The sequence below is a fragment of the Wolffia australiana genome, chromosome 7 (assembly GCF_029677425.1).
Source record: "Wolffia australiana isolate 7733 chromosome 7, ASM2967742v1".
Classification (NCBI taxonomy): Eukaryota; Viridiplantae; Streptophyta; class Magnoliopsida; order Alismatales; family Araceae; genus Wolffia; species Wolffia australiana.
The window spans coordinates 15,905,001-15,930,169 of record NC_135841.1 but is presented as its reverse complement, the minus strand read 5'-3'; the positions used below and the strand labels follow the sequence as shown (position 1 = coordinate 15,930,169).

The 25,169-nt window shown below is 45.3% G+C and overlaps 3 protein-coding genes across 6 annotated transcripts in view; 2 read left to right on the top strand and 1 right to left on the bottom strand.

The window, feature by feature from the left end:
- Window positions 1-10,458: 10,458 nt before the first annotated feature.
- Window positions 10,459-11,505, bottom strand: LOC144705427 (uncharacterized). Of its 3 annotated transcripts, none has more exons than XM_078578092.1 (2): window positions 11,153-11,505; window positions 10,459-11,117 (listed from the first exon to the last, which is right to left on the bottom strand). In XM_078578092.1, exons 1-2 carry the CDS (start codon window positions 11,503-11,505, stop codon window positions 10,550-10,552), a joined length of 921 nt encoding a protein of 306 aa, XP_078434218.1. In that variant the 3' UTR covers window positions 10,459-10,549. The 3 variants fall into 3 exon arrangements, with proteins under 3 accessions (XP_078434218.1, XP_078434216.1, XP_078434217.1); XM_078578090.1 differs by having other exon boundaries at window positions 10,459-11,110; window positions 11,182-11,505; XM_078578091.1 differs by having other exon boundaries at window positions 10,459-11,176; window positions 11,215-11,505.
- Window positions 11,506-12,079: 574 nt separating this feature from the next.
- Window positions 12,080-23,361, top strand: LOC144705426 (bystin-like protein). Its single transcript, XM_078578088.1, has 12 exons — window positions 12,080-12,220; window positions 12,338-12,519; window positions 12,597-12,815; window positions 12,902-13,028; window positions 13,301-13,352; window positions 13,431-13,755; window positions 22,182-22,261; window positions 22,378-22,425; window positions 22,514-22,660; window positions 22,829-22,901; window positions 22,986-23,052; window positions 23,155-23,361. The coding sequence occupies exons 2-12, from the start codon at window positions 12,376-12,378 to the stop codon at window positions 23,232-23,234; spliced, it is 1,362 nt and encodes a 453-aa protein (XP_078434214.1). The 5' UTR covers window positions 12,080-12,220; window positions 12,338-12,375; the 3' UTR covers window positions 23,235-23,361.
- Window positions 23,362-24,790: 1,429 nt separating this feature from the next.
- Window positions 24,791-25,169, top strand: part of KT2/3 (potassium transport 2/3) — an 8,837-nt gene continuing 8,458 nt past the window's right edge. Inside the window, exon 1 of one of the 2 annotated variants that reach the window (XM_078578378.1) lies at window positions 24,791-25,097. In XM_078578378.1, coding sequence (XP_078434504.1) covers window positions 24,913-25,097 — 185 coding nt within the window. In that variant the 5' untranslated portion in view covers window positions 24,791-24,912. The remainder of the gene's footprint in view (window positions 25,098-25,169) is intronic. The other variant, XM_078578377.1, reaches the window with a different exon arrangement.

The following is a 25,169-nucleotide window of genomic DNA, read 5'->3' as shown; positions in this document are numbered from 1 at the left end:
ATTAAAAATCTTCTCCCCCCCAACTAAAGTCTGCAAATACAAGAAATGAAATTGTAGGAGAAAGGATAGTCAAACCTTGATTCTTGTGCCACTAATGTTATTGAGCTTTGTGGATCTTTGTGCTCAGCATATTTGACTCTGCGCAATTAGTTTCCTAAAAACCAAATTTATCTAGAAAGATAGTCAATGAGATCGAATGGATAATTTAAGAACCATTTATAAAAAAAAATTAATTTTTTAAAGTCAAAAAAGAAAAACTATAAATTAATCAAATTATAGGATGTTCTATATGCCCACAAAGCATCTGGTAATCTCTCACTCCAACCTTACCATCAGGCCGTATTATCTTTTTTATAATCTTCTTGATTTCTCTATTACTTACTTAAATTCGGCCATTAGCTTGAAGATGGTATGGAGTGGTCATCTTATGATGTACTACATATTTCTTAAATAAAGATGTGAAATGAAAATTCACCATCACTATTTATTGCTCTTGGACATCCAAATCTAGAGAATATATATTGATTTAAAATTTTCAGTACTACTTTATGATCATTTTTCCTAGTGGGTATTGCCGCAACCCACTTGGACGCATAATCCACATCCATCAATTTGTACTCGTGTCCAAAGGATGGTGGAAATGGTCCCATAAAATTGATTCCCCATAAAAAAAATTCCCAATTTCTATAATTGGTTTTCATGGCATGGCATCATTCTTTCTTGATTAATCATGGTTTGAGATTTTAAACAAAATTTTCAAAACCTATATGAATCCCAAAATAACTTAGGCCAAAAGAACCTGCATTGAAGAACTTTTGAAGCAGTAATTTTTTATGGAAAATGTCCACCATAAAAATACGAATGCCGTAATTCTAAGATATTTATGTGTTCATCTTCTGGAACACATTTACTCAAAAATTGATCAGCCACTAAATGAAATAGTTCAGAATCTTCCCAAAAATAGTACTGGACTTCTCTCATGAATTTCTTCTTCGCTTGTTCAGAACAATTCTCCGGGGGTCTTCATCAAAATAATTAGTTCACTATGTGTGCAAACGAGTGAATTTTTTAGTGCTAATCTTAAGGATATGCTCACTGGAAAAAGTTTCAACAATTTGAACTGATTTACTAACATTTAGTCCCGATAAATGATCAGCTACAAAATTTTCAGACACAAGTCTATCCTTAATTTTTAAATTAAATTCTTTCATTAATAGCATCCATCTTATAAGTCTAGGTTTTGCCTTTTTTTATTAATTACATATCTAATAGCTGCAGGATCTGTAAATATAATTATCTTACTACCTAGTAAGTGTGATCTAAATTTATCTAATGCAAACACAATAGCTAGAAATTCCTTCTCAGTTGTATTGTAGTGTTCCTGAGCATCTCCTAAGGTCTCGTTAGCATAATAGAAGGCCTCGGGCTTCTTTTCAATTTGTCGACCAGATATCTCCCCTATTGCAAAATTGGAAGCATCACACATGAATTCGAAAGGGTGATTCCAGCCTGGAGTTCATAGAAAATTTGCTTTAATTAGGGCTTCCTTTATCTGAAAAAGCCATGCTTGCCTCCATCGTTAATTATGAAACTCACAACTTTAGCCAATAAATTAGTCAACGGTTTAGATAATTTTACCAAAATATTTAATGAAGCGTCTGTAGAAGCCTGCGTGGCCGAGGAACCCTCTAAGTTCCTTGGTGTTGGTGGGAAGCGAAAAGTTCTGGATCACGTCTACTTTGACCTTCTCCACTTCTAATCAACAGCCGATGACCATGAGTCATATAACTATTCCCTCTTGGACCATGAAGTGTGATTTTTTCCAACTGAGTACTGGCCATTTATCCACACATATCTGCAAAAGCTTTTCCAAATTAGACAAGCATGTGCCAAAAGTTTGACCAAAAACAAAAAAAATCATCCATGAAAATTTCTAGACAATCTCCAACTAGATCTGAAAATAAGTTTGATATGTAGCTGGTGCATTTCATAGTCCAAATGACATTCTTCTAAATGCAAAAGTTTCAAATGGGAAAGTAAAAGTAGTATTTTATGATCATCGAGCTGAATTTCTATCTAATTATATCCTAAATATACATCTTAGAAATATAAATAATTTTATCCTGCTAATTTCTCCAGACTCTGATAAAGGAAAGGCAATTTATAGTGATATTTCTTGTGACTACATTAAGCTTCCTATAATTGATGCATATCCTCCAACTAGTTGGTAGTCTAGTTTGATTTCTTCCTCTTGATCATATCGGGTGACATTGATTACTGTTTTCTTAGGGACTGCATGCACATGACTTACATAAGGACTATCGGAAATGGAGTGAATAAGTCCAGCTTCTAATCATTTCAATATTTCTTTTCTAACTACATCTTGCATGATGGGATTTAATTTTATTTGGAATTTTCTAGTGGGTCTAGCATTTTCATCCTTGAAAATTCTATGAATGCATGTAGATGCACTAATGCCCTTGATATCAGAAATAGACCATACAATGACATATTTGTATTTTATAAGCATGCTAAGTAATCCTTTTTTTTTAGTTCAAAGATAAAGATGATGAGATAATAACTGGAAAATATTGTCTACTCCTAAAAAATGCATACTTTAAAGTTGATGGTAATGATTTTAAATCAATTTTTACGTCAAGAGAGCATATATCCATATCAGCACTTGAAGAATCTAAGAGTTCTTGGGATGATGCACATAAAGATTTTAAATCATTATGCTCAAAGACATCTAGGAAACATAAATCTTTGGTAGATATTTCTGGACATTTTATCAACTTCGATATGTTAATTTCCACTTCTCCTTTCCAACTTGGCTACAACTAGGGTCTACCTAAAATGATAGGATCATCTCTAATATCGTCCGTCACCTTCATATTTACAATAATGAAATCAACTAGGAAATAACATTAATTTATTTTGATAACAACATCTTCCAATAATCCATAGGGTTTCCTAATGGAACCATCGTCCAATTGTAACACTTAAAAATAGGTTCTAATTCCCCAAATTTAAATTTATAATATATGGCTTATGGTAAAATATTGACACTAGCTCCTGAATCAAGATGTGATTTATAAAAAAATCATTCCTTGTATCTCACACTTGATTAGAGGGGCTACTGGATTGCAACATTTTTTAGGAAGATTTTGTAAAATAGAGCTGATATTTTCAGATAATTGAAATGTTTTACGTTTTTGGCTAGATGTGCACAGATTCTTCAAAAAATTTGCATTTGAAGGAATATATTGTATTGCGGCAATCAATGGAATATTGATAAGTTACTTGTTTAAAAATCTTAAGAAGACTTTCATCATGAGGATTTGGTTTAACTTAAGAGTTTTTCAAAACATCAGGGAAAGGAATGGGTGGGACATAATCCTTTGGATTAGGCTCTATTTTTTCAGAATCATCATTATCTTCCTGAGGTACTTCTACTTCTTTTTTAACTTCAGAACTATCTGGCAAAGCTTTCCCAAAATGCTAGTGTTTCCAAAATGCTGAGTGCTTCATCTAAATATGCATGCGTAAATATACCTCCATTGGTGGCGTCGATCATTTTTCTATCCTGATCTCTTAATCCTACATAAAAGGTTTGAACAATTTCCCAATCTTCTATCCTATGGTGTTCCCATCCACTTTGACGCCATGTATAGTTGGATACCCTGCATGCCCCTAGACATTCATTTTATATCCCTAGATGATGGCCTTGCATACACTGTGCATTATAGGTACATGCATCATGACATTCATTCTCGCATCATTTCACAAAATCAGAAGTACAAGCTTGTAGCTGATTTAGGTCGGCGTCCTGTCAGTTTTTCCGAGGGTGATCTCGTTATGGTCCGGTTGAGGTCTGAGAGGTACTCTCCAGGGGTCGCTACGAAGCTGCATGCTCGTAGTGCCAGACCTTTCCCGATAGCCCGTGTGATTAACGAAAATGCCTACGTTGTGGGCATTCCATCCGATTGGGGAATAAGCTCCACCTTCAACGTCAGCGACCACACCCTGTATCGCCCTATGCCTGAGAGCCTAAGAGACATAGAACCTCACACGCCCACCAACCCGTTAAGTGATGTGGGTGAGGGACACTTCCCTTCCCCATCCGTCCCTCCTCCAATTGTTCCACCCTCGCCCACGCATGAGCATGTTGAGTTTATATTGCAAGAAGTAATTAACGCTGCAGGGGTCAAGGTGGATTGCAAGTTCCTTGTTCATTGGAAGGACCGACCGTCGAGTGAGGACATGTGGATCTCGGAGGAGGACCTACGGCGGCTTTGCCCGGATCTCATCCAGCCCTTGGACAGTATCATCGGCTCAAACTCGTCGGAGCCGAGTTCCCCCCCACCCGGGGAGGATGATGGGGGACCATCCGCAACCGGAACCGCCAAGTCAACCCGCGCCAGCACGTCATCAGCCACGTCACGAAGCTCGAGCTGACGAGAAGAACCTGGATTTAAAGTACACGGCGTGACGAGAAGGCGTCCCCAATTCTATTTTCCTTGCATTTTTCTGAACTCTTTTCGTTGTGTTTTGTTTGGGGAGGGCCTCTGTGTTTTGGCCCTTCCGTCGTACTCTGAACTGTCGTTTACGGCCCGATTAGGGGGTTGTCCCTAATTACGGGTCTCCCCTAGGGTCCACTCTCTCCCACTATAAAAGGAGAAGAGAAGCCCTAGAGGAGAGGAGAATTTTTTTGAAGTTTATTAAGTCTTGCAGTTTGTTAGAATGGAGCCCCCTTGACGGAGAAGAGGAAGATTTTGAGAAAGAATGGAATGTGCGTTTGAATGTTCTTGGAGCTAGGTGTCCTGAGTTCACCTGCGGATCGCGGTAGAGAAGATCCTGCCCCCACGGGAGTCGGGGTCCGCCGAGAAGTCTTCCCCCTCCGTCGCCGTCGTTGGACTCGCCGCCCTGCAATCGTCGGAATCCCGCCGAACGCCGCTGCTGTCCGTCTTTGCTCACGGCCCCCGCAGGCGCCCATTGGTCGCTCTGCCCCGTCCATTGGTCGCCCCTGCCCTGAAGGCGCCCATTGGTCGCTCCTGGTCGTCGGCTCTCACCGGAAACGCCGCCAGTACCGCTCGGGCGCCGCCGCCGAGCGCCTACGCCAAGGAGCGGGGGGCTCTCCCCGCGACCGGGTCGAGTCGCCGCGCCGATCGGACTCGGCTCGCCCGAGTCACGGCCGTGACTCGGTCTTCCCCTTGACTCAGTCGACACTGAGTCAACCCGGAATTAAGAAAGGGCAAGCCATGGTAATTTCTCGTCTCGGGAGGGGTAAAATCGTCCTTTGCGGTGTTGTGGCGAGCTAGGGTTCCCCGACGCCCCGCCGCCGTCGCCAGCGCCGCCCGCCGACCTCGCCGCCAGCGCCGACGAGCACCGCCATTCGCCCCTGCCTCGCTGCCGCCGCGCCGCACCTCTCCGCTCGCCGCGCCGCCGCCAGCGCTGACGAACGCCGCCGTTTGCCCCTGCCCTAGCCACCCGCGGCTGAAGTCGACACCGCGTGCCGCGGCCGCCACGACTGCCTGTCTCAGGATCGTGCCGCCGCACCGCCCGGCGCGACCCATCGCCGTTGCCGCAGCACCGGCGGCGCCGTCACCGCCCGGGGGCCTCTGCCTCCCGTCGTCCTTCATCACTCAGCGCCAGCCACCGCCCTCCCCTACGGCCGGACGAGCCCGCCCGGTCCCTGGTCTCAGCGCCGTCGAGAACCCGCTTGCCGTCGCCCGTCGAGGGCCGAAACCCGGTGTGTCCGCCCGCCCCTACGCCGACCCTCGCGGCCGCTCGGTCCTCCGTTGGTGCCGTCGGACGCCACGGCCGCTGCCACGGTTGCTGAGCTCGCCTTTGCCGCCGCTCTCAGTCGACTGTGTCCGCCCGCGCTGCCGCCTGCCAGCTGTTCGTCGCCTGGATGACGCCGATCACACTGCCGTCTTCCATCATTCCCCACGACCCATCCTCCTTCCACACCATAGGCCCGCCACGCCAATCCAGACTCGGCTGCGACCACCGCGACTTCCGGACTCCGTCCGCAGGTCACACCGCTAACCCGCTCCCGCGTTATTATTTCTAGCAATATATCCTCTCGCGTGCTCCGTCCTTGGATCTTACCCCTCTGCCGTTTCCACTTGCTTGGGGATTTGGGTAGCTATTTTCCATTCGTCCTTCTTGCATAACAACTTGTCTCCAAACTAGATAGTTGGATCGAGGACACTCGCCCCGACGGCGTCCTTCGATTGATTTGTCGGGTCATTGGGAGTCGGATCGTACGAGGCTCGTATGGGAATACCTCCAGGGCGCCGCTCCTTCGCGGCTATCGCTGTACTTCTCGTTATTTCCTGCATTACGTGCATCCTGCATTCCCGTCATTTGTGTGTTGTTCTTCGCCGTCCTGTGTTGCAACGCGCGCCGTCGATCCCGACCGTCCGTGTTGCATCAGAATCCCTAAATGTTATTATACCAAACTATTAATCAGGTTGATTCACATCACTGTTGTGCAAGTGGTATTTAGACATAGACACCAAACATGCCTTGGGGACGGACAATTGTACTTTGACATACGAGTCTCTAATCATGGGATTTTAAACAGTTTTAGGTCGGGTGCATCAAGAAGTTCATGAAGATGATTGAGAGGTCAATATGGGATCGTCCACCCTCGGTGTAAGAGGTGACAACTCAAGGAAGATGATGTGATGAAGTCCTTGGCCAAGGTAGCACAATATCGCAAAAGAGTCATCTGATGAGTGATTAGGGTTTGACAGTTGTTTTAACCAAAGTCATCATAGGAGTGTCAAGTGGATGAGGAACTATACATACACAGTAATCGATGACGAACTTGTTCCATGAGTGAGTGGATACACACTCCTTTGTATCTTCTAGAGCATAAGGTATAGCTTGGGACCTAGGAGTTAGACAATCAACCTATTGAATGGGTTAAATCGATCCGATATTAATTAATCTATATGATGATATAGTTAATTAAATTTAAAGGTCAATAATGGTTATTGAGCCGCTTAAGTTGTTAACTAGACTAATACATCATCCTAGAGGGTCACATGCAAATGATATTTTGATGTTGGAAGATATGCTTAAGTTTTGAGGGTTTTATGAAAAATATCCGCTTCGGGTAAATAGGAAAATGCCCTGAGAAAAATTCAACGAGGCTGGAATTGTTTAGGGCCTTCCCCTTCTTTTCCCATCTCCCGATAGCTTCTCTCCATTCCCGATGCGATTGAGACAACATAACGACGTTGATAGAGGTTGAACATTGCTGGCCAAGGTGAAGGAGAACGTTTGATGTGCCGAGGATCTCATGGATATACCTAGAGGTTGCACGCATGAGCATCTCAACTTATCTCACTCGAGGATCCAAGAAATCAGTGATGCGATCTGTGCACATGTGCTAGGTTTCAATGTTTTGTTGATGCCATTATGATTCATTAAAGTCTTCCAGTCCAAATCATTTTGAATTGTTCATCTAAATCTAGGCCTATAGAACCAAAAAAATGTTTAAAGAGATGTCGACTGTTAAATTGGTTTACCTGCCACATGTATCTCTGTCATGAAGTGTGATTAGATTTTAGACTTGAAATATGCACTATTAATAAGAGAGAAGTGAAAAATACTATTTAGAATTAAAGTTGGACGTGTTGTGCTCATCCTTCCGCTCATGACACTCTTGTCTCTTCAATTTAGTTGGACCTACTGTTGTCTCAACATAGTCATCAGTATACAAGACATATACAATGTGCTCATATTTAATAACATTTAAGTTTACAAGAGGTAATAATATCATCTTCAATACTTGGAATGATGAGGAGATAAAAATTCTAAAGATGTTTATAGATACATGCAAATGGCATACAGGTGAATTGCTCGAAGATACTCATCCACGGAGTCTTGCGAGATAAATTTGTTCCACACAAGGTAAAATGATCATCTACTGTTATATTTTTTTAATCCATTTTGATTATATCATTTCTTCTGCATGAATATGGTTCAAATTGTGGATACGGTCTAAAAAATCTAAAAGGTAGAAGATCTAAAGTAGCTAATTATATAGATCCACATACCATATTCTTCCAAGAAATAAGTCATTGTCGATTAAATGCAGGTTTCCAATACTATGTCATCTCATACTAGAGGTCAGATGTAGTACTTTCATATATAATTGTTCTTTTTGTAATACTAAATGAAACAAATGGTAAAGTCCACTAATTTTGAGACATCCTCTTGCATCTGTTAGAGGGCTTCCATGGCATTCCTAATGCATCAAATTTTCACATATCTAACAACCCTTTTATTCCATTTGACAAGATCCTTCTGTTCAATGTTATTAAACATTAACTTCATAGTCATCATCATCAATGTTATACTAAAGTGTAATGAGTCTCTTGAAGGAAAATCAATGGTTACACATAAATTAGCATACACAAAACTGAGCGTCATATCAGAAAATTATGTAAGTATTTTGTTTACTGTTCCCATTCTTTAAGGTTATGCTTTGAGCTCTAATCAAAGAGTTCCAACGGGAAACCTCTCTCTTGGTGAATAGCTATCAATATTCGGAATAAGTGTCATTGACCCATTCCCTGCTATGGTACCTCTTCTACGGTAGATCTTCACAAGAAGCATATGCACCTTATTCCTTTGGGAGTGGAAAATTGTTTTAGACGAAGTAGATGGTGGTCTTACATCTGTTTAGTATGTGGAGCTTTTATTTGTTTGGTAATTAAACTTTTCTATGCGCATCATGAGTGTCATTCTGTGATTTAATGCCATTCATGGCCTAGACACAGAATAGGACTCCCATTTAGAAGTTTTCCTGAGGATGAAGAAAATATGCTTGTGGAGGGAGACAACTATGACTAACTTACTTTTTCCTAGAAAACTAAAAATTTATGGGATCGATTACAGTGTGTAACATATATTTCTTTGGTAGTTGTAGAGACTGTAAAAATCATTCACTTTTACTTGGTGCAGATTCAGTTAAAAAAGCATGAGAGATTTTGATGTTATGTGCCCTACCCATTGTCTTGATTATGATTTTGCTTTTGCATTGTTTACAGTTAAATATCATAGGTAACAAAGTCATCAAAGTGAAAATTTACCATGTGTTTGGATTTCATTCATGTTTGGTCCATCTTGAAGATATTGAAATATGATATATGGAAAATCGTAGTTCTTTGTGTACAACTGTAATAGGTAACACGTCGTCTTTGTTATGATATTTGTTCACTCTGACGACCTTGACGAGATCCGCAAGAGGGATGTGGGAGGCACATTAGGACATTCACATTCCTTCACCTCAACAAATTGGTTTCTCTCTATTGAGAGAGAGAAGATGATAGTTAGATGTCATAATCTTTTTTCCTAATGCAATGTTCACTCTCAATCTCATTCAATAGATCTCCTAACCCATATATATCTCTCAATCCTCATTCGCATTCTTTGATTTGGAGGTTTATTTTTTATATTCAATCACTCTCCATTTACTTACTCTATATATAAATTAAATCAATCTTTAGACTGAACAATGCAAATCATGATATAAGAGCATTAAATGCCAAAGGAGGAGTAATGTATGAGTTCATCCTAATATTCATTTTCACCATAAGATTGGAAGAAAAACTCGGTGAAAAAGAGAGTTTTTTCCCTCCCTCTGGCGCTGGCAGGTCGCATTCAAGAACCAACATAGCAAGCATCTGTCGAGCAACGGCATCATGACAGCTTGGATTTTATTTACGATCTACTCCAATTACGAAAAATCTGAACTTTTCCGTCTCCCAGACGAGCACTGTTCAAGCAATTACTGTCCACAAACAGATCTCAAGAAATCATCGCCGGGCAACATCATCACGATACCCACGACAAAGTCTCGCTTTGAAATCATTCGCCGAAAGAATTTAAACATTTACCGCCATTTTTCGCACCTACAACTTGTTCATAGAACACGACAAAGAAAGAGCCTAGTTATCATAAGTGGATTAAACAGTCAGGTAAGGAGGGGAGGAACCTTGGTTTTCTGAACTGTCCCGCGTCCCTCCTGTCCCCTCTCTCTTTTTTTTTATCATTTCGCATCCAGACAAGGAATCTCCGTGCCTGAGAGGAATGATTACAGACGCCGACAGATGGGAAGGCAAGAATGACGGTAGAAAGCTGAACAGTAACTTCATTCTTCTCTTTCTTATCTCTTTCTCTCTCACTCTCTCTCTATCTCTATCTCTGCGAGTGACAAGTTTGTTCCTCGAAGAAACCCAGAGAGCATACCCTCATCCGTACGCCTGAGTGGCATGTCTGGTGAAAGCCAAGCTCTGGGTTTTCCTTTTCCTGCAATCTTTCTTTCGTCTGCATACTTGCAATGATCCGATCTTGCAGGCCGCCTCTTCCTCCCTCTCCTTCCGCCGCTGTCCCATCACCACGCCAGTTTCGCTTCTCTCTCTCTCTCTCTAGCTCTTGCCAGGAAAGTTCGGGACTTGTTCATGGCCTCATGCAGAATGTTAGCAGACAAGACGCGAAACGCAACTTAAGAAAACGCTCGCGCGATTCATCTGCAAACGCAGAGGTTGATGAGCTTCTTCCTGCCTTCGACGATTTCATCGAAGAAATCGTCGAGCTGAAGAAGAACGCTCTCGATCCCCGACTTGAGCTCTCCAACGCAAGCTCGCGCGCTCCCCAGCCGCTCCCACAGGCGGGAATCCTCCCTCTCTTCGCCGAGCGCTTCCATCGCCGCCGTGGCTCGCCGGAATTCGTGGGCCAGAATCCCCGGCCGGTTTCCCAACGAGGAAATCTCCGCCGCTACGCGCTGGTTCAGCCTGGAGATTCCGGCCATGAACGCCGCCCCGAAGAACGGCTGCCCTTCGAAGCTCCCTTTGAAGGCGCTCTGGTCGCTCTCCCACCAAACCAGCCCCCAAACGAGGATAAGCAACAGCATCGAGCTCACGTTTCTCATGGCGTAGAGCGCGCCCCTGAAACCGCTGAACCCGTTCAGCTTGGACTCGCTTAGCGCCCTGTCGTCGAACCTGGGCCGGCCCCGGCTCGCCATGGCTCGGTTCTGATCTTCCATTTCCGCGGCCGCCTGCCTACACCTCGACACCGCTCTCGCCACCTGCTTCCAAACAAGTCTCAGTGAGACTGATCGGGTAGAGAAGAAATGGAGAGTTTTGGGAGGGAGCTGACCTGCGGAGCGCGGCGGAGATCGGCGGAGAGGGCGGCGACGGAGCAGTAATTCTCGATACGGGCGGCGCCGAGCTTGATAACGTGGGTTATCTCCCATAGACGGGCGCTCTCGTCCATGTACTCGTTCAGCCACTTGTCGCCCTTCGGTAGGCGGAGCTTCTGAACGAGGGGGATCAAGTGGGAGTGCAGAGAGCGGAGGAGAGAGATCACCCGTTGAAGGAATTGGAGGGAAGCGAAGGTGGTCTCCGCCATGAACGCTTCTTCGAGCTCGTCGAGGCCGTGGTCGAGGAGAGAGTAGAAGCCGCCGACGGAGGGGTTGTTCATGGTGGGGAGGCTCGAGGAAGAGGGGGAGAGCGAGTGAGCGAGCGGTTTAAAGTCCCGGTTTCCTATGTTGAAGAGGATAGTTGGCAGCAATGATGGGTGTTTCCTCCGAAAGGGAAAGGAGGATTTGGAATCTGGCGCTGGCGTTCTTAAGGTGGTGGAAAGGAGGAATTTGAAGGCCGGTCGCGGCTTCTTCTCCGAGTCTGTTATCCATTCAAAGGGAAGGAAGAGGCAAAGAATAACGAGTCGGTCCGCTTTGATCGCGGTTTTGAGATAAAGGAATGATGGGTTCCCTTGTTTCGCGCGTTCTCGGTTTGCCCACTGCTTGGATTCTTCTTTTTAGGCCTTTCCCCTTCCAAAGCCGCTATTTTTACTCGCTAATCGAGCCGATTTGGTCTCCGATTCGCCCGACCGGGCTCGCTGGTGGGTTTTCCGGTAGCGCAATCTCCGCCCATGGCGAGTTGATGGGTCGTTGGGAAATCCATTTTAACGCGAACCCATCGTCTCTTTTCTCGGATTAAGAGGGAAAGAAACGATCTTTCCGCCCGCAGACGAGCAGTTAGAGTGCCAGCCTGCTCCGGCAACGCCCACTTATTCCTGCCCTTGGCGCCCCCCCGCTGCTACGCCGGCGCTACTTCGGCCCCTACTCACCAGGCCTACAATCGGAGACCGCCAGTTCGCCTATTCGCCGCCACGGATCAGCCTCGCATCCGGGCAGGCAGGACTTGAAACTTTAAAAGGGATAGAGGAATAATGAAGAAAAGAGTATTTTTTTTTAAATGATTCGAGTACTTAAACGCAAAGTTTGTAACTTAGCTTCTGGGTCTGAGAGTAGGGTTTTTCGGGGACGAAGGGGGGGAGGCGGGGTAGACGATGACGGGCAGGAAGAGGAAGTCGTCGGAGGGCGGCCAGAAATCTCAGAGGGATCGCCATCGACGGGCTCTCGATGAAGAAGACGATAACGTCTTCTCGAAGAACAGAAAGAGGACTCCCAAGCTGCACCACGAAGAGGATACGGTATCTCTCTTGGTTGTCTCGCCTCGTCGTCTTTGTACCATTCTTCTTAATTATTTCGTCTGTTCGTTGATTTGTAGTTGATATCACCCGCCCTCAGCGCGAAAATTCTGAATGAAGCCCTCGAGCAACAGAGGGAAGTCCTCGAAGAAGATGAACAGGCCGAGGAAGCGAAGCTCCAGGCTTTACCCCGCCTCTCTATTGAGTCCGTTCAGCCTTCCGTCTCCAGTGACGACGATGATGAAATTGATGATTTTCAAGGCTTTTCTGAGACTCAGAGCCTGTATGATGGCGATGCGGTGGGCTTCAACCGACTATATTGTTTATGCTATAGACTTAGCCTTTAATCGATCAGTTTGTTTCTAACATAGTTTAATAACTGCAGCAAGAAATTAATGAAGAAGACGAGAGGATTTTGTCGGCGTTCATGCCTAAAGACGCTGCTCCCCAGCAAACACTCGCTGACGTAATCATACGTAGGATTCGAGAGAAGGATGCTGAGGCGGCCACTGGTATGTGCATTATTTTTTATTCGCTTGATTTCGAATGTAGAATCGCTTGTTCACTCTCTTAACACGCATCCGTGCATCATATGATGCCAGTTTAATTCCGTTTATTTAACATTCTCTTTGGCTTCTCTGTTGTTGAGATTATCCTTCAATGTATTTGACGTTAGTGTGTTCTTTTTTATTTTTGTAGAAGTAATTATGTTATATTGTGGAAATAATTTCTTCTTGCTGGCTGGTTTTTCAATTTTTGACCATGTATTTTGAACCGATTGCAGAGGAGAGGCCTGTACCCAAGTTAGATCCATCTATCATAGATCTTTACAAAGGGTAGACTTCTTGTTCACTGTGTACACTTTCATTATGTTGCGTGTCATAAGCGCTCATTACTTATTTTACAATGTGCAGGGTTGGAAAAGTTATGAGTAGGTATACAAATGGCAAGATTCCTAAAGCATTCAAACATATCGCTTCGTTTGAGTTCTGGGAGGAAGTTCTGTACTTGACAGAGCCGGAAAAATGGACGCCAAATGCAATGTATCAGGCCACGAGATTATTTGCTTCTAGGAACGTAAAAAAGGCTCAACGGTTCTACATGCTTGTTCTTCTTCCACGAGTTAGACATGACATACGAGAAAACAAACGCCTTCACTTTTCTCTTTACCAGTCCCTGAAAAAGTCACTCTACAAGCCAGCTGCTTTCTTCAAGGGTATTTTGTTGCCCCTATGCAAGGTACTGTTGCCCATTAGTTGAAGAATCTAACTTCTTTTTATTTATTTATTTTGATGTCGTTCAGAGTTATCCGTCCTCGGATGCTTTTTTGAGCCTCCTTGAGATGTCCTTAGTTGGTCCCTGTTAGTATTACCACCTTGGTTTTTTGTCGTTCCACTGCTATCTTGATCTGGTGTTGCTTGTATGGTACCCACAGTGGGACCTTTAAATCTAATTGATCTTCCAAAAGAGTGACTTGAATGATAAATTTTCCCCTTTCCACGTGCAGTATTTTTGTTAGAGTGCCGGTATCTATCTGACAAAGGATTTTTGTATTCAATTGCAACCCTTCTATCATCCTAGTAAACTCCGATTAAGATAAATAATGTGTGAGCCCTTCCTTTGTTACTTATTTTAGCTCCAAGGGTGATGAGATTCTCCCGTCGCCCTTGTTCCCTCTCTCCTCCAATGTCCCCATCTCCATTATGGAATGTGAGGATGTGTTGGGAGAGAAAGAGAAGAGAGCAAGAGATATAAAGCTGCTAGTGACAGCTTCGTACCAGCAATGGGGTGGTGGCAGAGACAGCAGCATGGCCATAGCTTATGATCGTAGGACTACAGCTTAGCAGAAATGCAGTTGAACCTTGGCACTATGCAGCTATAGGGTGGGTGTACACTGGGAGAGAACAGGTGCACTTCCATACCTTAGCAGGCACACTACCAAAATTGATGAAAACCAGCAGGCAAGAAGATGCGCTCCAGAGTGCCCAACCCCATTTCTTTGCGCAACTTGCATTCTTGTCCCAGAAGGGGCTGCATGGCATTCCGTGCAAAACGTTACTCTCCCAGTGATTCTCCTAGCCATGCTTCACAGGCTAAGGTCTGAGGATGATAGATTTATTAGCATTAACAGGTAGGACAATTCTTTTAAAGTCCGGTATTCAGTCTATTCACTTATGGCCCGATGATGGTTGCTACTAATGAAGAGAAAATGATAAGGAACACAAGAAAGACAACTGTGTTCAAAACTGGCCGTTCGAGGAGCACCTTTATCGAAGGCTTCGAGTGTACCGTACCCACATCAAGCTAGCCACACTCAAGACTTTGAAGTTTGGCATGCATAATCAAGGCTATCAAGTTAAAAACCTGGAGATGATGATGTATCATCTAGTTGCCCCGTCAAAGACCCCGGGGTTGTGGCAGCCATTCCCTGGGTTGACACATTATCCGAAGACTGCTCTTGTAATTGTGGTGACGTTATTGCAGTCTTCAAGGAGGCTGCACGAGCTGTATGTTGGTCCTTGGGTAAACCTTGTCTATGGTGGCTCTGATCGTAGCAAGACTGTAGGTTTGACTCTGGGTTTCATCCCAGCTGAACTGTGGTTAGGACGGAACATTTGACCACGGCAAGATAAACGAACCTTGTGCTAGGTTCGGATCAGAAGGGGAAGAGGAGGAGGCGAGGTAGGAAATTCCTGCAGTAGAGAGGTGAAACGGGAAGTGTAGGAGAGGAGGCCAAGCTGAGGGGGTAGGGATCGGCTGGGGACGAACTGCCTGAAGACGTGGTGATGCAGAGACAATCACAGGGACGGGGATCGTGGATGGAGACGGAACATAGATGTAGGAGAGACAAGAGGAGAGGGGAAAACTAACATTCACTTAAGAACCAACATCCAAGTCTGTATCCAAACCCTAGCTGACAGGTGGAGATAGAAATGTGGAAGAAAATATTCTGTCCCCATATATTCCTCGATTAATGGGGTACAGATCGGGTTACACTTACTGGGGCCCCATAATGATAAGAATCCGAGATGGGTCTCTATCAAACTTTGCAATCCTTCATTTAAATAAAAAGTTGTCTTCAGCCTTGATAAATTCGCCAAAGGTCTGAGTGTGATAGAGCAAGAGAGAGGGGGTGGGGGAGACCCAGAGTAGAGAGGGAGAGTGAAGGGTTGAAACGGGAGCAGAGACCGGAAGATCATCGTCCTCTGTGAGATGCTTGGAGAAGTCATCTCTGTAGAAAAAACCCCTCTGCAGAGAAGGAAGGGAGAAGGTCTCGATCGAGGGAGAGAGACCAGGGAGAAGAGAACAAGGAAGTCACAATCTGATTGCCTGTTGTTTCTGAGTGATCTCCAACCTGATAATAACTTGCATCCACTTGAGGGACTGCTTTGGGCTGTGGGATGCTTTAGGCCATTGTCTTTCACAAACTTGGTTCAGGATCACATCACATATCAGGCATGTACAAAGAAAGTAATAACAGAACCGTTGCAGACTGTACAGTAGAAAATAGTGACGCTCTTCAGTTAAAAATGCGATGTCAGTACCCTGATAATAACCTTGCGTTCTGCCATGTTTTTTGGGTTCCCCGCATCAGTTGGCGCCGCTACATCGGCATGGACTGCCATGTTTCTATACCTGGCGCAGTATCTCCACGCTTGCAAAAAAGTACATTATGAACAGCTTGAAAGGGGGTGTTCGGCTGCAATTTTAAAAAGCAAGTCTCTATCTTATTAGGGACTTCTATTTAAAATCTTAACTTCTTATCTAACATGTCAATACACATGTGAAGCATTCTATTCTTTTGAGCTCCCAAGATGACAGGCTCCTCCCATTCCCTACCTCCCTCTTTCATCCTATCGCCCCATTTCCAACATCTTAGACTTAGGATTAAGGATTTTTTGATAAAGGAAACTGTGATCCTCATGGAAAAATCCATGAGGATCAAACGTCTGTTATTTGAGATCTAGCAAATTAGTGTACCAAAGGCATATCATTTTCCCAGCAGGATCCTTCAAAAAAAAAATTTCCCAACTCGGTAAAACCCGCATCTTATATTGATTATGTTGAATATGTAGTTGCCGGATTCCTTTTGTACCCCTGTGTTGCTCTCTCTCCCTTTCTCTTCTCTCTATATGTACTCTCGTTATGGAACCAAATGACCTCACAAGAACATTTTTAGTTTCTTCTCAACCTATCCTCCCTCTCTGGGTTTCTACATGGTATCAGAGCCATAGTAGTCAAGTTCGTTAACCTCCGTCACGGGATTCTCTGGGTTTCTACATTGTTCTTCAAGTTTCTCGCCGTCGGGATTCGGCCGCAGGATTCGCCGTCGAACTTCCACGGGATTCACCGTCAAGTTTCTGGCTTCAAGCTCTCTTTGGCTGCTTTCCTCTCCGTGGCTTCTTGTGGAATCCCGTAACCTAAGTCCATGGGAATCCTCGTGGAATCCACGGACGAGAAGGTTCTCCCTCTTCCTCGTCGTTCTCTCTTGGCGGTCTTTCTGGCTTCAAGCTCCCTTTGCAAGTCGTGATCCTCGGCGGATTCTCTCTGGAATCTCTCTGGATTCTCCGTTGGCGGTCATGATTCTCGCCGCCATCAAGTTTCTTGGCAAGTTGCCGTCAAGGCTTTTCGCCCGATTTTCTTGGCGGTCAAAGGCTTCTCGCCCCGTCAACTTCAGTCGTCTACTCAGCTTCCTTGAGAGTCGTCTACTTGACTTCTACTCAACTTCGCCGATCGCATCAATTTCGGCAGTCTTCGACCTGCCAACTTTGACTCCCTTCGACTTGAGATTATTCGGCGCCATCTTTGACTGGCAAGGAGGACATTACTTCGACTTCGACTTACCAAGCCGGAATCGACTTGCCAAGTTCGCTATCTGACATCGACTTCGTTCAATTATCTTTGTGTGAACCCATTAACTCAGATCGAACATCGTCTTGGTTATTCTCTGGGTTACTTGGCTATTTCAGTGGTTCTTCGGTATTCCTTGTCACTTGGGCATTCTATAATATGGCCTCCACCAATTCTACCACTTCTACTGTTGCTCCTTCTCCGGGGGCTCTGTCTCACTCATCCGAATTGGGCTCTGTACACTACGCGTTGCCATGTATACCTACTGAATTCCGATTCAGGGGGTTGAACCTTCTTCAATGGCGTCAGTATGTTCAAATTACGTTGAAAGGGAAGCTCATGAAGCATCTTGTGGAAGCTCCGCCGTCTCCTACTGCTCTGCACTATGAGCAATGGCTTGATGTTGAAGGTGTAGTCCACAGGTGGCTGCTCGACAGTATCAGCTCCTCATATGCTGCTGAATTCCTGTCCTTAATCTCAGCGAAGGAGATCTGGGATGCCGCCCAAGAATCCCACTCTAAGCAGAATGACTTGGCCATTATCTATGACCTTGTTACTCGCTCGATGAACTTGACCTAGGGTCCACGCTCTGTTCGGGCCTATCATTTAGAGTTGTCTTCTCTTTGGGCTGAGTTGGACCACTACATGCCTCCCGACCCTCATTCGGTTGACTGTGGATATGTTCTACAACTTCGGGTGTTCAAATTCCTCATGGGACTGAATCCTGAATACGAGTCTTTACGCGGCCAACTACTTCATCGGGAGAAGGTTCCTACCTTGAAGGAAGCCTTGGTGGAAGTTCAGATGGAGGAAACTCGCCCTGGCCTCTTCCATTCTGAACCCGCCTCGGCGATGGCTGTTAAGCAGCTCAGGAGCTCACGACCTACATCTGTTCCAGCGGTGTCGCCGTACATGTCCTCTCCTAAGGTGTCGTCACCAAACATGAACTCCCCGGTCCAACAATCAGCCTCTACAGGCCATAGTGCTCCGGGTAATTCCTCTATTTTCTGCAACTATTGCAAGAAGCGCGGTCATACCAAGGAGACATGTTACAAGCTCCAACGGAAGAATGCCCATCAAAGCCACTTGGTCTCTCATCTTCCTCCCCAGTCCGGGCAGTTCATGACTCCTAAGTCTATCACTGAGATACCTCAGTCAACTGCTCCACCAACTGCTGAAGCCACATCCTCAAAGGTCGCCCAGCTTCAACATGATGAAATCGACCAACTTCGCTAGCTCCTTCAATCTAAACTCATGGACTCTACTTCCTTCGTTCATCAAGGTACTTCTCCTTCCTCTTCCAATGTACAGTGGATAGTTGATTCCGATGCCACTTCCCATATGTCTCCTTTCTCCCAATGTTTCCATACCTACACTCCTTCTCTTTGGCCTCATCACGCCCGTACTGCATCCGGTGCTCTTCCTCTTGTGGCCGGTGTGGGAACTGTCCAATTGAATTCCACTCTTACCCTTAACCATGTTCTTCACGTTCCTCGTCTTACCTTGAGTCTAATATCTCTTCATCATCTTGTCCGAGATCTTGGTCACGATGTCTATTTTACTCCTAATTCCTGCTTCTATCGTGATAAGGTGTCGGGGCAGACGACTACACTTTCTAAGGGGCATGGCGGCCTCTACATTCTTCATCGTCCGCCACCAGCCTCTCCTTCGGTCCCTACTCTCGGCGTAGCTCTCTCCACGGTGTCGTCGGATCCTCTTTGGCTTCTTCACCGTCGCTTGGGCCATCCTTCTTTCTCTACCTTAAAACTTATGTTTCCTCGTTTACTTCATGGACGTCCTATGGACGAATTTGTTTGTGAACCATGTCGGTTAGCTAAACACACTCGCACCACATATCCTTCCTCAGGTCCGTCTTCACGTTCGACGTCTCCTTTCTCTCTCATTCACATTGATCTATGGGGGCCTGCTCCCGTTCCGAGTGTTTCGGGTGCTCGCTATTTGGTGATTTTTGTGGATGATTTTACTCGTGTTACGTGGGCATATCTTCTTAAAAATAAATCCGACCTTTCCCAAACTCTCATCTCTTTCCATGCCTTAATCCAAAATCAATTTGCTACCTCCTTCCAACGCTTCCGCTCCGATAATGCCCGTGATTACGTTAATTCCAACCTCTCCACCTTCTTCACCTCCCATGGCATCGTTCATGAAACCTCTTGTCCATACACTCCTCAACAAAATGGGCTTGCGGAACGAAAGTTTCGACACATATTTGACACCACTCGTTCCCTTCTTCTTCACATGGACATGCCTAAATTTTTCTGGGGCGAGGCCTCTCTCACTGCCATCCATCTCATCAACCGTCTCCCCTCTCGTGTCCTCTCTCATGTTTCCCCTATTGATGCCCTCCATCACGCCTACCCTCTGGTTTCCTTGAAAACTAATCTCCTTCCCCAGATCTTTGGGTGCACCTGCTACGTCCCTAATCGTCATCCTACTCGGGACAAGCTTGACGCTAAGGGGCTCAAATGTGTCTTTGTCGGATACTCCTCTCATCAAAAAGGGTATAAGTGCTATCATCCTCCTACTAATCACTTCATTGTGAGCAAAGATGTCATCTTTGACGAATCCACTCCTTTTTATGTTTCTTCTTTGTCTTCCTCTTCTCCTTCTTGTGCTGACTCCCCGGATTTCCTTGTACCCCTTCCATCTTTCTCCTTGTCTCAACTCCCTGGACCATCTTCATCTTCTTCTCCTCCTTTGGTTCCTCCCTCTAAATTTGATGGCACCACGTACCATCGCCGTCCGCGTTCCCTCTTGCGTGTTCCTGCCCCGACACCTCTGTCATTATCCACTTCTGATCCGATCCCTCCTCCTTCGGGTGATGATCTCCCTATTGCCCTCCGCAAAGCCACTCGTCAATGCACCTCCACTCCTTTATACCCGTTAGCCAATTATCTTTCTTCCCCTCGCCTCTCTCCGTCCTACTGTGCTCTTCTTACCTGTCTAGATTCCATCGCCATTCCAAAGACTGTGGCTGAAGCATTGGCCTCCCCTGACTGGCGACGTGCTATGGACGAGGAATTAGCTGCTTTGGATAAGAACTGGACGTGGGATCTGGTGTCTTTACCGTCTGGCAAGCACCTCGTTGGCTGTCGATGGGTATACATCGTCAAATATTTGTCTGATGGCACTCTTGAGAGGTACAAGGCACGCCTCATGGCTAAGGGCTATACTCAACAATTCGGTATTGATTATCTAAAGACGTTTGCTCCCATGGCTAAGATGAACGCGGTTTGTCTTCTTCTCGTCCTTGCGGCTCATCACAATTGGCCCCTTCAGCAATATGATGTCAAGAACGCCTTTCTTCATGGTGATCTCCATGAGGAAGTTTACATGGCCTTGCCTCCTGGCTATGTGGCTCCCACTTCGGCACCTTCCTTGGTGCGCCGTCTCAAGAAGGCTCTTTATGGCTTGAAGCAATCTCCTCGAGCTTGGTTCGGCCGTTTTACGCACTTTATGACCTTATTTGGCTACTCTCAGTGCAATGGTGACCATACACTTTTCTACCGTCATTCCACGTCCAGGGGAGTCACCATCCTTCTTATGTACGTGGATGACATTATTATTATGGGGAATGATTCGCAGGCCGCGGCTCAATTGGTGACTTACCTCGCTGGTGAGTTTGACATTAAACATCTTAGTCTACTCCGGTACTTTCTTGGCATTGAAGTCGCCTATTCTTCAACTGGGATTTTTCTTTGCCAACGGAAATATATTATAGATCTTCTTCAAGAACTTGGCAAGGCGGAATCCCAATCTCTTCCTACTCCCGTCGAGGTGAACCATCGGCTCTCTCTAGGGGATCACGAGGAGGCTATTGATCAAGGACGATATCAACGCTTGGTGGGGAAGCTACTCTATCTTACTCACACCCGTCCTGACAGTACTTATCCTGTTGGCGTCTTAAGTCAATTTATGCATTCACCAAAGGCCTGTCATATGCATGCTGACAACCGTGTACTTCGTTATCTCAAAGGTACCGTTGGCCTCGGTCTTCAATTCAGGCGTAAAGGTGGCCTTCAGTTAGGTGTCTATACTGATGCGGATTATGCTGGCTCTCATGTTGACCGCCACTCTACCACGGGTTACTGCACCTTCCTTGGGGGGATATTATCACATGGCGGAGCAAGAAACAACCTGTTGTCTCTCGCTTTAGTGCTGAAGCCGAGTTTCATGCTCTGGCACAAGGCATGTGCGAGGCATTATGGATCACCAATCTTCTCATAAAGTTGAAGCTGTCGTGTAATCAACCTACTCAACTGTCTTGTGATAACAAGTCGGCTATTAGCATTGCCCATGATCCGGTACAACATGATCGTACTAAACATGTTGAAGTGGATCGTCACTTCATCAAAGAGAAGTTCGAGTCCCGACAATTTTACATATCACGTTCCCTCCGCTCAGCAGTTGGCTGATATCTTTATCAAAGGCCTGTCCGCTCCGCGTTTCCAAGAATTGTGCGGCAAACTGGCATGGATGATATCCACTCGCCAGTTTGAGGGGGACTGTTCAATATGTAGTTGCCGGATTCCTTTTGTACCCCTGCGTTGCTCTCTCTCCCTTTCTCTTCTCTCTATATGTTCTCTCGTTATGGAACCAAATGACCTAACAAGAACATTTTTAGTTTCTTCTCAACCTATCCTCCCTCTCTGGGTTTCTACAGATTATACAGAGATGAATTACCGTGATACTTATTTTGAAGTGATGTCTTGAAGCCGCCTCTTCTATGTATACCCAGATAGCATTTTAAGCTTGAGAGTAAGTTCTTTCTTACAAAAGACCTTTTTTTGCAGTCAGGAACTTGCACGCTTCGTGAGGCTGTGATTATCGGTAGCGTCATTCAGAAACTCAAAATTCCCCCCATTCATTCAAGGTTACTCGGCTCTCTTCTTTGACTCGAATTTCCATTTCTAACTAATTAAACTTATTATTTACTGGTTTACTTGATTGTCATTATATCGACAATACTCGGTTTGCTTGTTCCTACAGCGTCGCACTGATGAAGTTGGCGGAGATGGACTACTGTGGAACAACAAGGTCGTTATTCTTAATTAGACACTAAGAGTTTGAGTCTTATTCCGGTGTAATCTCTAGCATTAAACCATGGTTCATGACATATTTGCAGTTATTTTATTAAACTTTTTCTGGACAAGAAATATGCAATGCCGTACAGAGTGCTCGACGCTGCTGTGGCTCATTTCATGAGGTTTCTCGAAGATGAACGGATCATGCCTGTCATTTGGCACCAGTCGCTCCTATCTCTTGTGCAAAGGTGAACGGTTGTATTTTTTCTGACGGCATTTTTAAATCACTGATTCCAAAAAATTTCTTGTTTTTAAAGTTCTTGTCACTTTAATATCATCTTTTATAGTCACCTTCCTTGAACATAAATTTAAATGTCACGTAACAATATTTCTGTTTTTACTCTAAATCTTTTCAGATATAAAAATGAATTGACGAGAGAAGACAAGGATAACTTGGATCGATTACTTCAACATCAGAAACATCATCTGGTATGAATTCTATCTTATCGTCGAATCCGATTCTCATTAAATACAAACTTTCGACACTGATCATTTGCCCTCCCTTTAATTCAGGTCACCCCGGAAATTAAGCGAGAACTTAAAGACAGCCTTAACCGGGGGGAGAAGGAAGACGACATTGATATCCTTTCGCTTTCCATCTGTTTTCTTGTTTCATCATCTGAATATCTTACTCTGATTTTTCCAACTTTTTTTGTTGGCCTCCTTAACGACGTATCCTCACTGTCTCCAGTCTCCGTCATCAATCAGAAAATCGAGGAAGATCGATGGGATTTCCCAACCGTTCCCATGGAAGAAGATTGACGGATGATTTATATGGCGATTAGGATTATATTTTCTGCATTTTATTAGCGGAAGTCTGCGTGTGTTACTTGCAATTCTTGTGTAAAAGAACACGAATGGCATTATTAATTGTGCCCTTTTCCTTCCATTTCATGTGCCCTGGGGCATTGGCTGATGTGACGTCAATTAAATAAGCTTCTTTGTAGGGTATCGTTGGACGGAACTTGACGGCATTTCTATCAGTCATCCATCACAAGTCTGCAGTTCTGGATGACAGTTGTACAATGCCTGCACTCTAGTTCGTTCTGAGGTCAGGAATGATGAATGATGAACAAACCCGGATGGGATGTCATTTCAATCAGTCATTCTTGACAAAAGTCTATAGTCTAGGGGGATGGTTGTAAACTTGGAGTAAATCACCCATCCCGGATGAAGGAATTGAAGGGGGATATAATGGCATTTTTATCAATCTTCAATCACAAGAGCCTGCAGTTTTGGAGGAAAGCTGTTAACTTAGTGTGAATCAAGCCAATTGGATAATGCGATGGGACGGAAGACATAAAGCCTTAGGTCCATGGTCAGGACTGATGACTGATGATGATACACGATGGGATGACAATAGATCAGCCATCCGCCATGAGTATGCCTTTTCGGACTATTGCAAACTTAAGAGTAAATCACCGGCACCAGATGATGCAAGGGAATGGAGGGCACGAAGGCAATTGAATGACTGACGACACTACATAACAGAGTGGCAATTAGATCAGCCATCCGTCACAAGGATATGAAGCTTCAGAGGACGATTGTAAACTTTGAGTAAATCACCGGCACCGGATGATGCAAGGGGACGGAGGGCACGAAGACAATTAGATGACTGATGACTTATGACACTACATAACAGAATGACAGTTAGATCAGCCATCCATCACAAGGATATGAAGCTTCGGAGGACGATTGTAAACTTAGAGTAAATCACCCCCACCGGATGACGTGACAGGACATAGGGCTCAAAGGCTTTCTTTCGGTCTGTGGTTAGGACTAGGCTTTGACATTTTGGACCAGGGACCGGTCGGACTGGACCAAACTGGGACCGAACAAGACCGGACCGGAACTGGACTGAACTTCAGGTAAGGTTTGGGGCCATGCCAAAAAACCAGAGTGGACTGGACCTTGTCCCACGCACTACCCATCCCCCTCCCCGTTGCCCTTCCCATCACCCGGCCCAAGCGCTCATCGTCGCTGCTCCGCGCGCGCAATGCCTCTGCCACCCCTGTGCCCCTCCACAACCCCCAGTACTGAACTGGATCGGACCGGGACTGAACAAGACCGGACCGGAGCTGGACCGAACTTCAGGTACGGTTTAGGTCCATGCCAGAAAACCGGACCGGACTGGGACTGTCAAACCCTAGTTAGGACTAATGACGGAACGGGACGGATGACGGATCATCTAAGGCCCTTACAAGTGGGGCCTGTCGGTGGAGCTATTCGGGCCTAGTCTGCATCCTTATTTGACATTTTCCTGTGGCCAGACCAACTCCGCATCTCTCCAAATTTCTGTACACTGACAGATTCTCCATCTCGTGTTGAGAGAGAGAGAGAGAGAGAGAGAGAGAGAGAGAGAGAGAGAGAGAGAGAGAGGTACAAGAGGAAGAGTTAGAGTGAAAGAGAGAAGGAAAGAGGGAGTGGGAGAGAGGCGGACATGGCCATGGAGAGAGTGAAGACGCCGAGGAAGTTGAGCGAGGAGGAAGCCGGAGATGAGCTGACTGCTGAGTCGCTCAGCAACCTTTCGAAGCTGGTGCTGCCCCCGCTTGGAGTCTCTTCCCACGATATCGCCAATCCCAAGTCTGGATCAAGGGTCATATCTCCCATGGACACTCGATACAGGTTCATTCTCCCCCTCGATTTATCCATCTGTAATTGTAGCTAATTGGAGCCGTCCATCTATGTAGCTACTTC

Bases quoted from the DNA above. Each gene is read 5' to 3' on its own strand.
- LOC144705427 (XM_078578092.1), bottom strand. From the start codon at position 11,505: ATGAACAACCCCTCCGTCGGCGGCTTCTACTCTCTCCTCGACCACGGC. The intron at 11,118-11,152 runs TTCTCTACCCGA...GAGACTTGTTTG, and splicing joins CTCCCAAAACTCTCCATTTC to GAAGCAGGTGGCGAGAGCGG.
- LOC144705426 (XM_078578088.1), top strand. From the start codon at position 12,376: ATGACGGGCAGGAAGAGGAAGTCGTCGGAGGGCGGCCAGAAATCTCAG. The intron at 13,756-22,181 runs GTACTGTTGCCC...CTTTTTTTGCAG, and splicing joins TTTTGTTGCCCCTATGCAAG to TCAGGAACTTGCACGCTTCG. The intron at 22,902-22,985 runs GTATGAATTCTA...CCTTTAATTCAG, and splicing joins AACATCAGAAACATCATCTG to GTCACCCCGGAAATTAAGCG.